Source organism: Opisthorchis viverrini (assembly GCF_000715545.1).
Source record: "Opisthorchis viverrini unplaced genomic scaffold opera_v5_324, whole genome shotgun sequence".
Lineage (NCBI taxonomy): Eukaryota > Metazoa > Platyhelminthes > Trematoda > Opisthorchiida > Opisthorchiidae > Opisthorchis > Opisthorchis viverrini.
This window is the reverse complement of record NW_008751987.1, coordinates 49,057-63,080: the sequence shown is the minus strand read 5'-3', so window position 1 is coordinate 63,080 and position 14,024 is coordinate 49,057. Positions and strand designations below refer to the sequence as shown.

Sequence of the window (14,024 nt, the reverse complement as noted above, 5' to 3'; positions counted from 1 at the left end):
AGGACTGACCGTTTTGCTCGCCCTGCATCACACTCAGTTGCAGCTTCTGCACGTCTGAGTTCAGTTACAACCCTAAACACTTCGGAGTCTGTTTTCAAACCCCGAAAGCCTGTCTACTTAGCCACTTTCAATGTTCGCACACTGAAGCAAGCAGGTCAACAGGTGGCTCTTGCGCGTACGCTGGATTCCCTCTGTATTGATGTATGTTGTCTGTCAGAAACAAGGACGCAGGACGCAAGTACTGTACTCGAACTGACTGCCCCTCGCTCTCTATATATATATAACTAAACGAACTTTATGGTTGTACGGCAGTGAAGCATCATTGGCAACAATGATGTTGCTGTTTTTGATGATGATAATGAGTACTGGATTTCAAGGCTTGTGAATGACATTCCGTTCTGTATTGAGCTCTCACTCGCGTTTCTATACTATACCGCTCTGATCATCTGTTTTGAATCCGGAACTACTATGAATTCCACTCTGCTGGGTTGGATACAATCTTGGCTAAGATGCTGCTGAACGGAGAACAGTATTTCTGCTCACCATTAAGTGACTAGCGAGCAACCTGATAGCCTTCACTTAAAAAATAGCCGAAATTACTCGCAGTTTCTTCTCCTGAATAGCCACATACAAATGGAATTTCTCGGATTGATTAAAACTTTACTTGTGATCGGTAAATAACAGTTTTTTTGAAAATCGTTTTGATACGCTTGTTTCTCATGCCGTGAAAATGCATTGGTTTGATTGTCGGAGGAAGCATTTGGAATGGCTTTACTAAAACCTGTTTGCTGAATTGAAAACACCATAGAATAACTGTGCACATTTTCTCTTCCTTCGGTCTAACTCTATCCGGAGCATCACAAAAGGTATCCAGCTTTGAACATCATCTAAGGGGCGAATGATTCAGTCACGCGCTCATTGGATCGACATCCAATGCTGTTGAGCCAGGGAAGACAACTCTCAAATCAGTATTAAAAGGGTTCGTTGATCAACGACAGCCTTGGAACCCTAGGGCTGAACAGGTAATTCAGTCTCATTGTCATACACATCAGTGCCCCGTGTACGGCAAACCAAAATTGTCAGGGCCAGTGTTGTTTCAAACTTCTTATTCGATTGCAATCATTACCAACATCGACAGTATGACATCAGTGTTCAACACTGATGCTTCACTGCCGTAGTTGTACAAGAGCTGGGATACTGCCAGCGCGCCTACACCTAGACAGGGGGACGATTAGGGTCCTCAACCAAAGCCTTTGGCTCAAAAGCCTAGCCGCGAGGTAGCGGTGTTTGGCGAGAAATGCGAATGCATTATCATTTCTACAAAACAAGTCGCCACATGTTCCAACCCCCAACCTGGAGGGCCAGGAGACTGTGTTCGTCAGACCTCTAACCATTGACCAACCTGGTGTGAGAGACTGTGACTGTCACGGGGACACTCCCCAGTATAGCTCGATGGATCGCTGAGGTGTGAAAACCGTCACACCACGGTAAGGTTCAGTCTCTTCGTGACAGTTCGATTGCAATGCTTTACCTGATTTCTATGGGCGGTTACTGCATAGGTATTACCCACTGGTATCCAATTAAACTGTTGCTGCTGGAGTAATTGCTTCATTTGGATTGATTTGGAGGTAGCTATCTAGTGCTTATCACAGGGAACAATAGGACAACACTAAACATTTTCATTCTACAATCTACTTGTTATTTTTCTTAATTGGAGCAATCCTTTGATTTCATCAGTAATATTTGAAATTAGGGTGAGAAAGACGTCCAACTGCAACACCCTTTCGCTGTGATACTACCCAAAGGAAGTACGGAGGCTGGGATATGACAAACTGACCCAAGCCTAGACAAGGGCAGTCGAGGACTGGTTCGAACAACCGACCCTTCGGCCATTAAGCTCGCGCCTCAGTCACTGGGCCAACTCGAGCTCACTTGTACTACATGGCGAATAGTTCCGTAGGCCATTGTGGAACTACAAGCACCCAGTTTGTTAGAGTTCGCGGGATATCGTGCACAATAAACTGAGCAAAGCTTTCATCAGTGTTGCATAAAACCCGTCGTTAAAATGAATGGATTAGTTCGTAGAAGGTAAACGAAGCAACTGGACGTTAAACGGGTGAAGTGCAGACCTGCAAAAGCGGTCGGGGAAATTGCGACCCATATCAGTCGGTGGACCAATCATTTGCAGTTGTGTGACTAATTCGAAATTCACAACCACACACTCCTTACTTCCCCGCGGAATATGTGACTGAGACATGATTCAATCCCGGATCATCAACTGGGCCCCTTTTGTGTTACTACACTGAAGTTCTCAAAACATAGCACTGATTAGGATACCAAAATATGATAGGTGCCAACGTCACCTACATTCTACTGAACATCCCTTGATAAAGGTGATACAATCTGGAATTGAGCCATGACGCGAACTTTTTTCGGTCGTAGGGTACTTGGCCACCTGTGTGCACTAACCTTCATTTGCGGAGAATTGTACATCAAACCTCAAGTCCACTGTTCGCTAGTATCGCAGCCTTCACATTTTAGCAACAGTGTACATTTCCGTTTATCTACTAGTGTATCTGAGACAACCAAACTGAGCACAATCGTGCTCCAAAACTATCAACCAAAGCGTTGTCACACTTTTGTCTGTATGTGCAACGTTAATCCACGAAGATCTCAGTTGGGTGAATTGCGTGTATGGCACGCGCACCGATAACCCCCTACTCCAGTGACTGATACAGGAATGGTGGCTCAAATGTGCTTCCTGTTGAGCCATGGACAGAGATGGTTCAAATTCATTTGAATTCATTCCAACCCGATGGATTATTCGTACCATTGGAATGTGCATGGCCGTTTGGGAGAAGCACCACTGTATCGCCAGAGATGGACTTTCGAGAAATAGGTTATCTCTATAGAGCGGTGAAAATACAGTATAGAAAATACTTCGGCATTCTACGCGTTTCCACTCTGGACGTCATTTCAGATTTTACTGTTCCAAGGATTTGCAGTGATTTTCCACAGAATTCTTATTTACCGGGTGCATTGTTGTGGACTTCCTTGGGAAGTATAATAACAGCTGAGGGACGAGTAGACCGTTTGCTTACTTACCCACTCAGCGTAGAAAATTTAAGGTAATACGATAAGCCCAGGATCATCCAGAACAGCATATCTAATCTGTGAGTCGAACAGTTTTGTCAAAATTAACACACTGAGAAATCAAATATTTTGAAATATCGATATGTGATGAGCTTAGTCATTTTCGCGTGAAGCTAACTGGATGTGTACCGAACCATTTGTTGATTCATGTTTTTTGAAATGGTTTTCCGGTTTTTTGGACGGCACGATACAGCCGAGAAACTAATTTGGCTCGGTGACAAAACCAGAATTTTTCGAACACTTGAACACATCTTGGGAGTCAGCAAAACATTTCTTTGATATTTGAAAAGCATTGATGTCAGACATCTACCAACAGAAGCACTGTGTTTTCCGTGTCACACTTGAACTGTACAGGTGCACAAGACATACCAAACCCGAAAGATACTGCTTCGTGCCTGTCAATATCATGTTTTTATCGGATTAAAGCTGGATTACAGACTCGTACCGGTTGGCGTCTCACTTCTTCTCATGACTGTTTTTACTAGAGGAAACGACCCTGCTCCCCCTAAACCAGCGAACAGCACTGAGCCTCTCAATGTGATGGGAATAAAACAGACACTTTGATTGTTTGGACAAACTTTCAGCTTTTCAGTAGTGTAAGGAGATTCGAGAATTTTGCGTTAAGATTTCCGCTGGTAAGTGAAGCCAATCTATGGTGAAAAGCCGGGAAGCATTGTGCAGCTGTTTGACCACAATGGTCGAGAAGTCGTGGATTCAACGCTCTGGGGAGTTCAATGAGATGCGCGTTGCTGATCACTTTTAATGACATCCTAGCACTCACCATCCCAAACTTCCAAGTTAGGAGATTTTGAATGAACTGGATCTGCTCAACTTGGCCATGCAGTCATTAACAGTTGTACTTTACTTACAAATGTTGGTTAGGTGAGTATTACATATACATTCTCCGTACAAACCACTCGCTCTGGTGTTGCCAGTATTGGGACCAAGCAGTGAGAAAAATTCCCAGTAATTTTCGTTCAACTCAGAATGCATGATCGCTTGCAAAGAGCGAAGTTCAAAGCGATTGTTCTCCACGTCATGTGATATTTTTACATGAGTCGAATGCATATAGTCGCGGATAGAAATACCATTGACATTCCTCAATGTCAAACAGAAAGACTCGCTGGTTCTTTCCATCATAGATTCCTTCACAAATGACGCGTGGATTGAGGGATTTGGTCGTGCGTTGCAGTTGACAGCCCCATGTGCCGACTCCAATATCGATTGTGTGCTCATGTGCACGAAGTGATCGCCTGAATTCGTTTAGCATTGCGTGTCACTGCAAGTAATCCGTTGTGTTTATGAAATAACGTGATGCGTTTAAGTACGATAAATGTCTATTAAGCCGGCATTGCAACATCTGCCCCTAGTTGGACCGACAGACGTACAAAAAGATCGACCTTTCTCAGATAAAACATTTAAACTTTATGTTGCTCAATCTTAGGAGCCTGAGAGAAAGCATCAGACCACCAAGGCACAGTGCAGTATATCTTACTTCGCTATGCGATTTGCTAAACATTCAGGCAAAGTAATTTAACAGAGAAGCTGGATATTGCGGTCTCTGCTAACGCTAGCGGTTTAATTTTGAAGTCTGTCTCCCGTAAATTGTGAATCAGGTGTGCCTAAATCAGTGAAAGCAGGCATCCGTGGTTGTGCACATCAACTGAAGCAGGGCTTTGTGCTAAACTTGTGGGCACTCTCGGATTCCACTTAGTTTTGTGCTTATCACACTACCTGCATATCACTGCTTCACAAACCTGTCAAAATTACAATTGGTTTATTGTGAGAAAGTGCATATGTCGTACGGTGTCCGATTTGGGAGGAGCGTACACCAAATTGATACGATGGGGTTGTTTCATTTTCAGAAATTTCGTCCTAGTTTCATTCACCGATTCGAAAGATACGCAGCAAAGTCAGGCCACATGATGGTGATTCGTCCTCTAGGCGTGGGGTCAAACTGAACAGCAATGGTATCATCAGAATTGATTCTTTCTCTGTTGACAGAAAACCTTCTTCAGACCAGGTGGATAAGTTGACAGGTCGATGGAGTTATAACTCAGACGGAAAACTAATGAGAATTTAGTGCTGAACGTCAGTCAGAATTTATTGTTTGTTGGTTAGTGTAGATGATTGCCACTTACATCAAAACAATGATTGCGCTGAATCAAAATCTTATGGCCATATCCTTCCAGTGAGATATTCATGTTTGGTGTCATTCACTTTTTGTCTTGTTTGTGTGTTAAGGGGTGGTGGGACAATTGGATTAGGGCTGAGAAGACCAAGTGGATATTAATCAGCTTGGGTTTTGTATTTTAGACCCAAAACATTCCACTGATGACCGCACGCCTCCTCGGCTCACGTTGGCTGATCTGACATTGCTCTCCGTACGCTGTCCTTCTATTTTATTCAAGCTGAAATATTTGGCGAGTTCCACCGCACCGGCCACAAGTTTCACCAAGATAACCACTATCTTACATCAGCTTTAGGGATGTAGTGAAGCGATTTAGAACATGCACTTCTGTTTGCTCTTCTTCATGGTTGTGACAGAGGTAGTTATGTTACAAAAAGCAGACCGCATCATTGCGAACTTGGAATATACATGTTGGTAACGCGGTGGTCAGGAAACTGTCTTACATTTCCCAGAGCTCTGAATATATTGAATGAAGATGGACTTTCCATTACAAAATTACGTCTCGACGTACAGCTGCCACTCTGACTTAGTAGTTGAGCTTGAGCGCTACGATGATCTTACGGTCTACAGTGGTTGAAGCTCAGCCATACCAGGAAAACCAAAGAGGAGTGATCACGCCAAGAGCGGCGAGACCACCTACTTGGAGTAATCGTGTTACTAGACAGTCTGAGGGTAAAGTCTTACTGTCCTCTGTGATGGGAATGTGAGATAGTAAGGTATTCCCCGCAAGCGGCTAACATTTCCATATTCACGGAATCAACGACGCCGGATTCCCCCAAGGAAAGACGGGTTAGAAAAACTTGGCCCTAAAATCCGTACATTCCAATCGGTAAGCGGTCGACCATGACCGCGGGCGCATTATTTCCTGTGACCGAAATGCTTCCAAAAAGAGCTTTGTGTTGTTCCAAAGACACCTGTTGTGCACAACCGCATCAGGAGTGAGACACTTCCGTTCCACCTAGTTAGGACATGTCAAAATAGAAAACGGACATTGATTGCTCAGACCTTGTAATCCAAACAGATTGATGTATGCTGTTCCTCTGAAACACGCTTACAAGACCCAAAGGTTGTAGGACAGCTTAAAACGCCAAGGACGAACCCAGATCTTTCACATTGCACTTGTAAGGGAATAGTCGGCAACTCGCACTGTAGTTTTATCATTGATAAATAAACACCTTTGATTCGTTGCAAAGGTTCAGCTAGAAACTAAAACGTGTTAATTATAGGGTGTTTTGAGGGTCCGAACTGCACTGTTCACTCTGGTGGACAGTAGAACTCGTCTGACTGACAGTTGGCCAGCCTATACGAGACGTGTCTGGATTATCCAATCCGAAAACGTCAACTTGTTCGTGATATTTCATTACTTCGTGGCTACTGCTGAGATTGAAAGTCTGATTTCGACCTGCCATTCTTTACAAACCCATGGATCAAACAAACCCATGATCAAACAAAGGATCACACGATCAATTTTATGTCTCTTAGTAATAGAAAACCATTGTGTTTTATCCGAGTGCGCAACACAGACATTATAGTTACCTTCATTGAAATAAGCGGCTCACGAATCTGGAAGGAATTTCGTACTGACAACCCTTCTGCGTGACTGACTCGAACTTACGCAACGCCCTTCGTATTTTCATCAGTCTGAGCCTGTGGTCGGTAGAACATTGCCATCCCCGTGCAGATTCATCCAGCAGAGTTTATTCGTTCTTCACCTCGCGAGCCGCATAATCAGGAACAAGAAAATTCACACTGCTGCACGTCTCAACATGTGCTCATGTGACCATCGCTGACCCTTTTCTCTGCCCTCCCACTTTATCACAATGACCTGAATTGACCCCATTACGTATGACCTGGGGTAGCTGAATAATGTCCATGCCCCTGACTTTACAAAATACCACGCGTAGCCAGGGCAAACTCAACACCTGAAAGGATTTTTTACGTCTACATCCTTAATATAGCCAATCCATGCAGATACATAGCTGACAAATTCAGCTATATTCAGAATTGAGGTAGGTCTAGCAGCAGTCCAACTTACATCCCCAACAGTCACATGGACAATCGGAATGACACCAGCAAGACGAACGTTATGGACATTAATTAGTGACTCGTACAAAATTTTGGTTCGGTGCAGATGTGCATTGCCTGGTTGGTTTGAGCGGGTCTCCGCACCCCTAGTGCGCATCCATCGTTGGCGCAGTGACCGGACAAATAATCATGGTGGAGAACGCTTTCGGTCTCCCGGTGTTTGGCCCACCCAAATCGAATTAATTTGCGCTGTCGAAGTAAACAAGTGACCGCGTAAGGCTGCTCTCAAGAGCATCGGTCGATTCGAAACAACGGCCACACAAATAGTGGCTGAAACCAAAACGTTCAATCACCAGTGGCTGATCACTGTAGTAAATCGCGCTTAGACTGAATATAGCGCCACACATCCCGAAATCACGGAATTCACAACTTCCGATCGGGTGTTGGCTGTTAAAAAATAGCTTGGGATTTTTCGCATTAGCCGAGTCCCGTAAGAAAAAGGCACCGTGAACACAAAAGCGGTTGATATACGTGATTTATTTACATCCCGTCCACCCCTGGATGATCGGAGTCCGTTGACTGGGGCACCAAAAAACAGTTATTTCCCTTGTCATCGCAACCTTGTTTACCTTTGGACATGCGGATGACATCTGCTGGCGTCGTCCCACCTGACATTTCATGCATATTTTGCGTACGCGTCAGGGATGTGCGCATCTAGATATACTGCGTATGTGAGCCCAGCCACATGCACACCACACAACCTAAGTGGTATGACGTGGTGAAAAAAAACAGTATATTTAACCGGAAAATTGGTTGGTTGTATGAGGTTCCGTGACTCGTAGAATTCACGTCCACATCACTCTCATTTGAACAGATCTGCTCAAAATTATCCGCGCAATTAGCGTGCTGAGATCACACCAAATGTGAGGAGCTATGAACTCCAGTTCTGCGCTTATTAGATATTACCGGTAGTGCATATCGTCAGACATGTTGGAGTTTGAACTCATGAATGCGAAGAGATTGTTATTAATACTCCATTGCACATGATCATCCTCCAAACTTCCAAAACTCCTATGCTATTGTCTCTTCATACAACCCTCGCCCTATCCGTCGTTGTCCTCTCAGTTTCTACTGATGATTTTGGATATCACAATGAGGTTGTAACTTCCAAGTTCGGCCATAATCAGCATGTTCGGATAATTTACTTGAGAAAACAATGACTCTGGTGTGCGAACAATCGCCAGGGACGCTCACATGGGGCAAACGCTTTCTGCTTCACAGTGAACGACACCTAAACTGCATGCTATTGATTACTCCTTGGTCAAGTTTCCGAGTTCCTGGTCGTCGAAAATCACCACGGGAACACACTGATTATGGTCTCCATAATCACAAGCCAAAATTCAGACATGTTTTCCCGCGACAGTTTAAGAAATCTCGCAAATTTATTCTGTACAAAACGCAAGACGTTTATCGGCCTGTCTGCCTCCTTTGCTCAATTTCTTTTCCTCACGGTTTTAGACAACTGATCCTGCTGCCGGAAAGGAGACAACATGCATTTTACTGCCCAAAGGAAATGAGTCGCGAAATCTGGTTTCTTTCGTATTTCGGAGGATTTGACTTCGGCGTTCCTAACCAAAGTTTTATCCGAATGTTTTGACTCACTAGACACGATAAGCACATCCGAAAGGGCTAAGGTGACCTCATTTATCTAGACCTTTCCATGTGATTGAGCCCTGAGCTCCCACTGGGGCATCGGTGCTAGCTGGAAAGAAAAATCTTAACTTAATTCAGCTCAAACTTTGCTTAACCTTAAGCTCAGACAATGTGTCATACGTGTTCGACACTGCGAATCCCATTTCCATTTTTACCTACCCGGATGTAATTAGTGGACAGAATACCGTCGATAAGTTTGATGAAAAATCTTCGACAACCCACGACCGGTTTTGCCTTTCTTGTAGCCCATTATTTGGTTGCAGTCTCTGAGTTTCTGTGGACCTTATGATCTGACTCCCGACATACACTTATTTTGTAAACTAATCTGGTTTTGACGGGAGACACATTTGAATCCCAGCTGAATCTCCCACTCATAATATCCACACACTGTATGGCTTGTGGCGACTCATGCGTAATATCACGATAAACGACCAGAATGATGTTCCTCAGCTGACCATGCATTACTGGCTTGTTTGTGTGGATTCTGCACTTCAGGTAATTTCACAGAAGAAAGTTCAGCGGACTGAGGCCCAAAGATCTAGCTGGACACCCAAACGGTCCAGTTCGATGGAACTACAAATTCCTCAACTATTCACCCATACATTCACGAACAACTGGGGCACAGTGAGGTGGCGCGTCACCACATTGGACTAATTAGGTCGTCTACCACTAGCTGTTGGTTTACCTAGTTTTGAAGCCGTTGTTCGTAGAAATAAACTGGAAATAAGGAAAGGGAGTAGGAGCGCCACCTACCGGTCATGTTACTTAAGAACAAGTAAGGCACGACCCCTTACCTCCAACGGATCCAATTCGAACTGAGATTTGCACTATGCTATACGCCAGAAGCCCATCACCGTCGTTCATTAGTGGGGCTTTATTGAATTTGGCCATTGATTGAAACCGTCTCACCCGTAGGAGAGACACAGAGTTTACCCACCTCCGCATTCATACGACCCAAAAATCACTTCCAAACGCAAGCCGCTTTTCCAGATTTCCGTAGAGTAGATAATGCTCCAATCTCATGAACAGTGTGGTATGTGTGTCACAAGACGGACTGTTAGCCAGGCGCGATGGGGGTTGTGACTCTTGTTGGGACTAGCAGACACCGGAATTTCTCACTCGGCCAAGCTTATCTGTATTATGCTAGGTGAAGTGTGCATGTAGGCGGTGTTGACTCAGGGCAATCTTTGTCGGAAAAAGGCGGGAAAAATCAGCGCACATCAATTGGGTGACCAAGTTCGTGTCAACACCGTGGGCCACGTACGGTGGGCTACCAAGCCAGCTTTCGATTGGCGGCACTTGCCACATTCCTCACACATGAGCTTCACGAGTCTGTCCTGTGTACTTGTTGGAACTGGCGCGGATGCATCAGATGATTCATATTGTACGTTGTCGAAACTAACCAAACAGGGTGGTGTCTGGAGTTGCTAAACCCATAGTTCATCAGACTGACGTCCGGTCACCCAGTCGTAACCACGGGGAGGTGATTAGACAGTCCACAAAACATTTAATTCGGTGATCATGTACCGTATACGTCGATGGTTGGATTTCTGAACGATTCTCCGTATTTTCCCATAGAAAATTCAATTCACTGTGTGTCCCATGCATAACCCGCCCAATCTGTTTGTGTCCTATTCGCTACAGGCGTGACAGTAGTCAGCCAACAAAAGTCCCTGAACCTATCTGGCTGTTATGGACCACACGCCATCATCTTGGACTTTTTTGAACAGATGAGCGGTCTCATCTATGTTGCAGCCTACCTATCTCCACCATACCTCATCATTCTCTGCAATCGTTCGTCCATCACCAAATCAATCGGTTTATCTTGGACGGTCAACACTGGAGCAAAAGCCTAAGCCATTTTCACTGTCGTATGAAGTGTAAAATCCGGTCGTCGCCGAGCTGTTTTTCGAGACGCCCACAAACGCAGCGGTTGTATCTCGCCTCCTTCTTACCATTAGGAACCCCAAGCTGTTTCGGAGGTTATGGTGATTAGGTTGCACCCACAATTCGGTGCTCGTGTTATCACCTGTCTTTCCACATGCACTCTCAATCGACTGAACGGCTTGCCCTCTGCCTGAAGCAGCTTCACCACTAAAGCGTGAGCCATAGCTGGGCTGGCGACCACCAGGCCATGAAAGCCACTAAGCCAGGGTTAGGATGACTAGTAGATTAGCCAACGTAGCCACAGTCCGGCACTTGAATGACAGGCCTCGTTGTACGTTCGTCCTGTGGAGCCGAGCTCACGGTGCGGCCGATGCTTGGCTCGCATTCCAACGTGACCTACTTTGGTGAGTCATCGATAGTGGGACTGAGCAACACGTGCGTTTGATTCGGGAGCGTCATACATGCCTTACCAAGATGTTTAGCTCTTGGGTTGGCCGCTCGTGCGCATCGACGCAAATCAGGCTTCAGCAGACCGACGTGCGTTGAAGTGCCTTCAGCAGGTGAATAAATCCTAAATACAAGAGAATTTTCTAGACAAAGGGGGCTGGGCAGAGTTGCTTGAGTGAAGGGGATTCAGAAAAAAATGATTGGTTAGATATCCGAGGAGAACGTCTCCGCGTTCCTTATGGGTTGAAAAAATACATGCCAATAGGATAAGTACTTCATTGAACACATTCACAATTCCAGTAGATGGAAATGTATTATGCACTGTTGCAGTACATCGCTAGTGATGCAGTGCGGTTGCTAGTTAATGAATTAGTGGCCTTTATCTGACTACGATATGCAAGTTTGCTTCCGTTCCGACAATTTTATGTGGAGTGATGATGCCGCGAGTTTGGTTATTCCCGATCAAGTGACGTCCTTACTCGAACACACCTTCATTTCACTAATCAGTCGATTCCGTTGTACTTGTCAATTGTTATTTTCCTGCCCAATACCATCTCTTTTCTTCCTGTCACGTTACTGTACAGTTTGGTTTCAAGAAGCCCCTGCTTCTTGGGCTCAACGGGACTTTAGGCCTTTTGCTGAGTGACTTGTGACTGGCGGTCCAATAACATTTGCTGGCACTAATTCTCACAGTGAACAAAAATTTTAGTGGCAAATGTTGGACTTATCCGTTCATGTCAGTGGTTTAATACTGTGCCTACCGGAGGTCTGGAATACCAGAAAAGTAGAACCCTCTGTTCTTGGTGTGCTATTTCAACGGAGTACGGTCCTTCGGAACTTCCTTTTGTGGACTGCGAGTCAAGATTTCCTTGGATTGTTCTCCTTGTGACATTATATCTGACTGACGTCATTAGTTTGTTCTGTTCATTAGAGACTTCTTAGGGCCATTAACCAATACAGGCCAATTGCTCATATTTTGTGGTATTGCAGTTTCTCAAAGCGAAACTGTTTATTTGCTTGTATACGTTTTGAGCACCTCAGACATTTGAGATTGCACTGTCACTCCGCCATTTTACTTCCAATAAACCGGAGACCGTCTACAGGACTCCTCGTATAGCTCAGTACCTCGCTTTTGTTAACATAAGCTGGTCCATCTTAGGCGCTGCAAGACAATTTTTGCGTTTTTTCTTCTGGAAGTGACCAATCATTGAAATGGGGTGGATCAATGTTCTTTTTATCCACTGTTCCATTTGGACGAAGAAAATGGCGGGTTTGAGTAGTTTCCATTCCTAAGTTTTTTCTCTTACCAACAGCCGGTTGGTTGTGGTGGTAACTGTGGAGAAATACGGCTACTTAATGATCCGCTTGTGATGTTTACTCCCAGCAAATTAGATTGTGCTCCGAAAAATCTCATTTTATGTCTAGAAGACTTGGTTTGAGCAAGGATTTTACCCACTAGAATAAGTTTACTTTGTGTGAATATCTTGCTGCTTCAGTGAGCTGTGCTCTGTTTGGACAGGTTGATCAGATAGAATGAGATCCTCGAGTTCTATGAGATGTTTTCAATTTGCTACATCATACAAATATACCTCGGCATATAACCATAAGATGTCCACATGAAAAATAATACGGTTACTAAAATGACTCGGGATCACAATGAACGTATCCCTATGTTAATTTTGGGTCACGTAAGGAGCTTACAGTTCCAGGGCACACAACACCACACGTTTCCTGCTTGCCATTTCGAGTCTCAATATATCTAAACGGTCAACTATCCATACCGCTAATGGGTGCACCTGAATTTCATACGTACAACTCACGACAGAAGACCACGCTGTTCAGCCTACCGCTCAGTGGGAGCTATTCGCTGTCCAGTGAGTGTGGCCAAGTAAAGGGTGCAAACATGGTAGGCAGTCTGGGGCATTTGCCTACAATTGGGCCCCACTTCATGAGACATCAGGGGACACGAGTTGCCAGTGTGATGTGTAGCGGAGTCAGTGGTCCGTTTCCCGAACAGAGCAACTCGCTGTGGACAAGTTAGGATAACCCAGTTGACTACAAACTGTAGAACTGGGATCAATCGATTTGGGATCAGTTGCAGGGTGATTCATCCAACAAACCAAGCTTCATGAGCAACGTAGACTGTAAGCGCAAGACATCTGTTACCTGGCGTGATGGTAAGGCAAGCACTCGATGGAGTGTGCAGTCACGGACGGATTTCGAACTAAATCAATAATCCTCCTCCGCTCGTCTTCACTTGTAGTGGCTTTACGTCTTAGTGGTTCTACTACAAGGATGGGTGGTGGGACAGGAATGTAGACCGTTTAAATTGTTCAGTCGTGACAAGTTACTGAATTCATGATTTCGTTCCTAGTGGTTAATGAACACAACTACCAATATGTATCTGAGGTATCTGTTCAGTACAGAGTCAAATCTGAGTGGCGTTCAGGATTCGACGGTAGTTTTCTTCCAATTAGAACTTCCATGGCCGACCTAGAATTCATGAAGAGGCGGGACTTTGGTAAAGTGGGATGTGAAGGTCAGCGAAGTAAATGAACGATTGAAACAGATTGCCCACTACACGTATGTATGGAGAGGAGAACAACAC

The 14,024-nt window shown here is 44.7% G+C and overlaps 1 protein-coding gene across 1 annotated transcript in view; it reads right to left on the bottom strand.

The window, feature by feature from the left end:
- Window positions 1-9,973, bottom strand: part of T265_10059 (hypothetical protein) — a gene marked incomplete at both ends in the record, with an annotated part of 49,670 nt that extends 39,697 nt beyond the window's left edge. Inside the window, one exon of the mRNA XM_009176315.1 lies at window positions 9,877-9,973. Within this exon, the coding sequence (XP_009174579.1) occupies window positions 9,877-9,973 (97 nt within the window). The remainder of the gene's footprint in view (window positions 1-9,876) is intronic.
- Window positions 9,974-14,024: the final 4,051 nt, after the last annotated feature.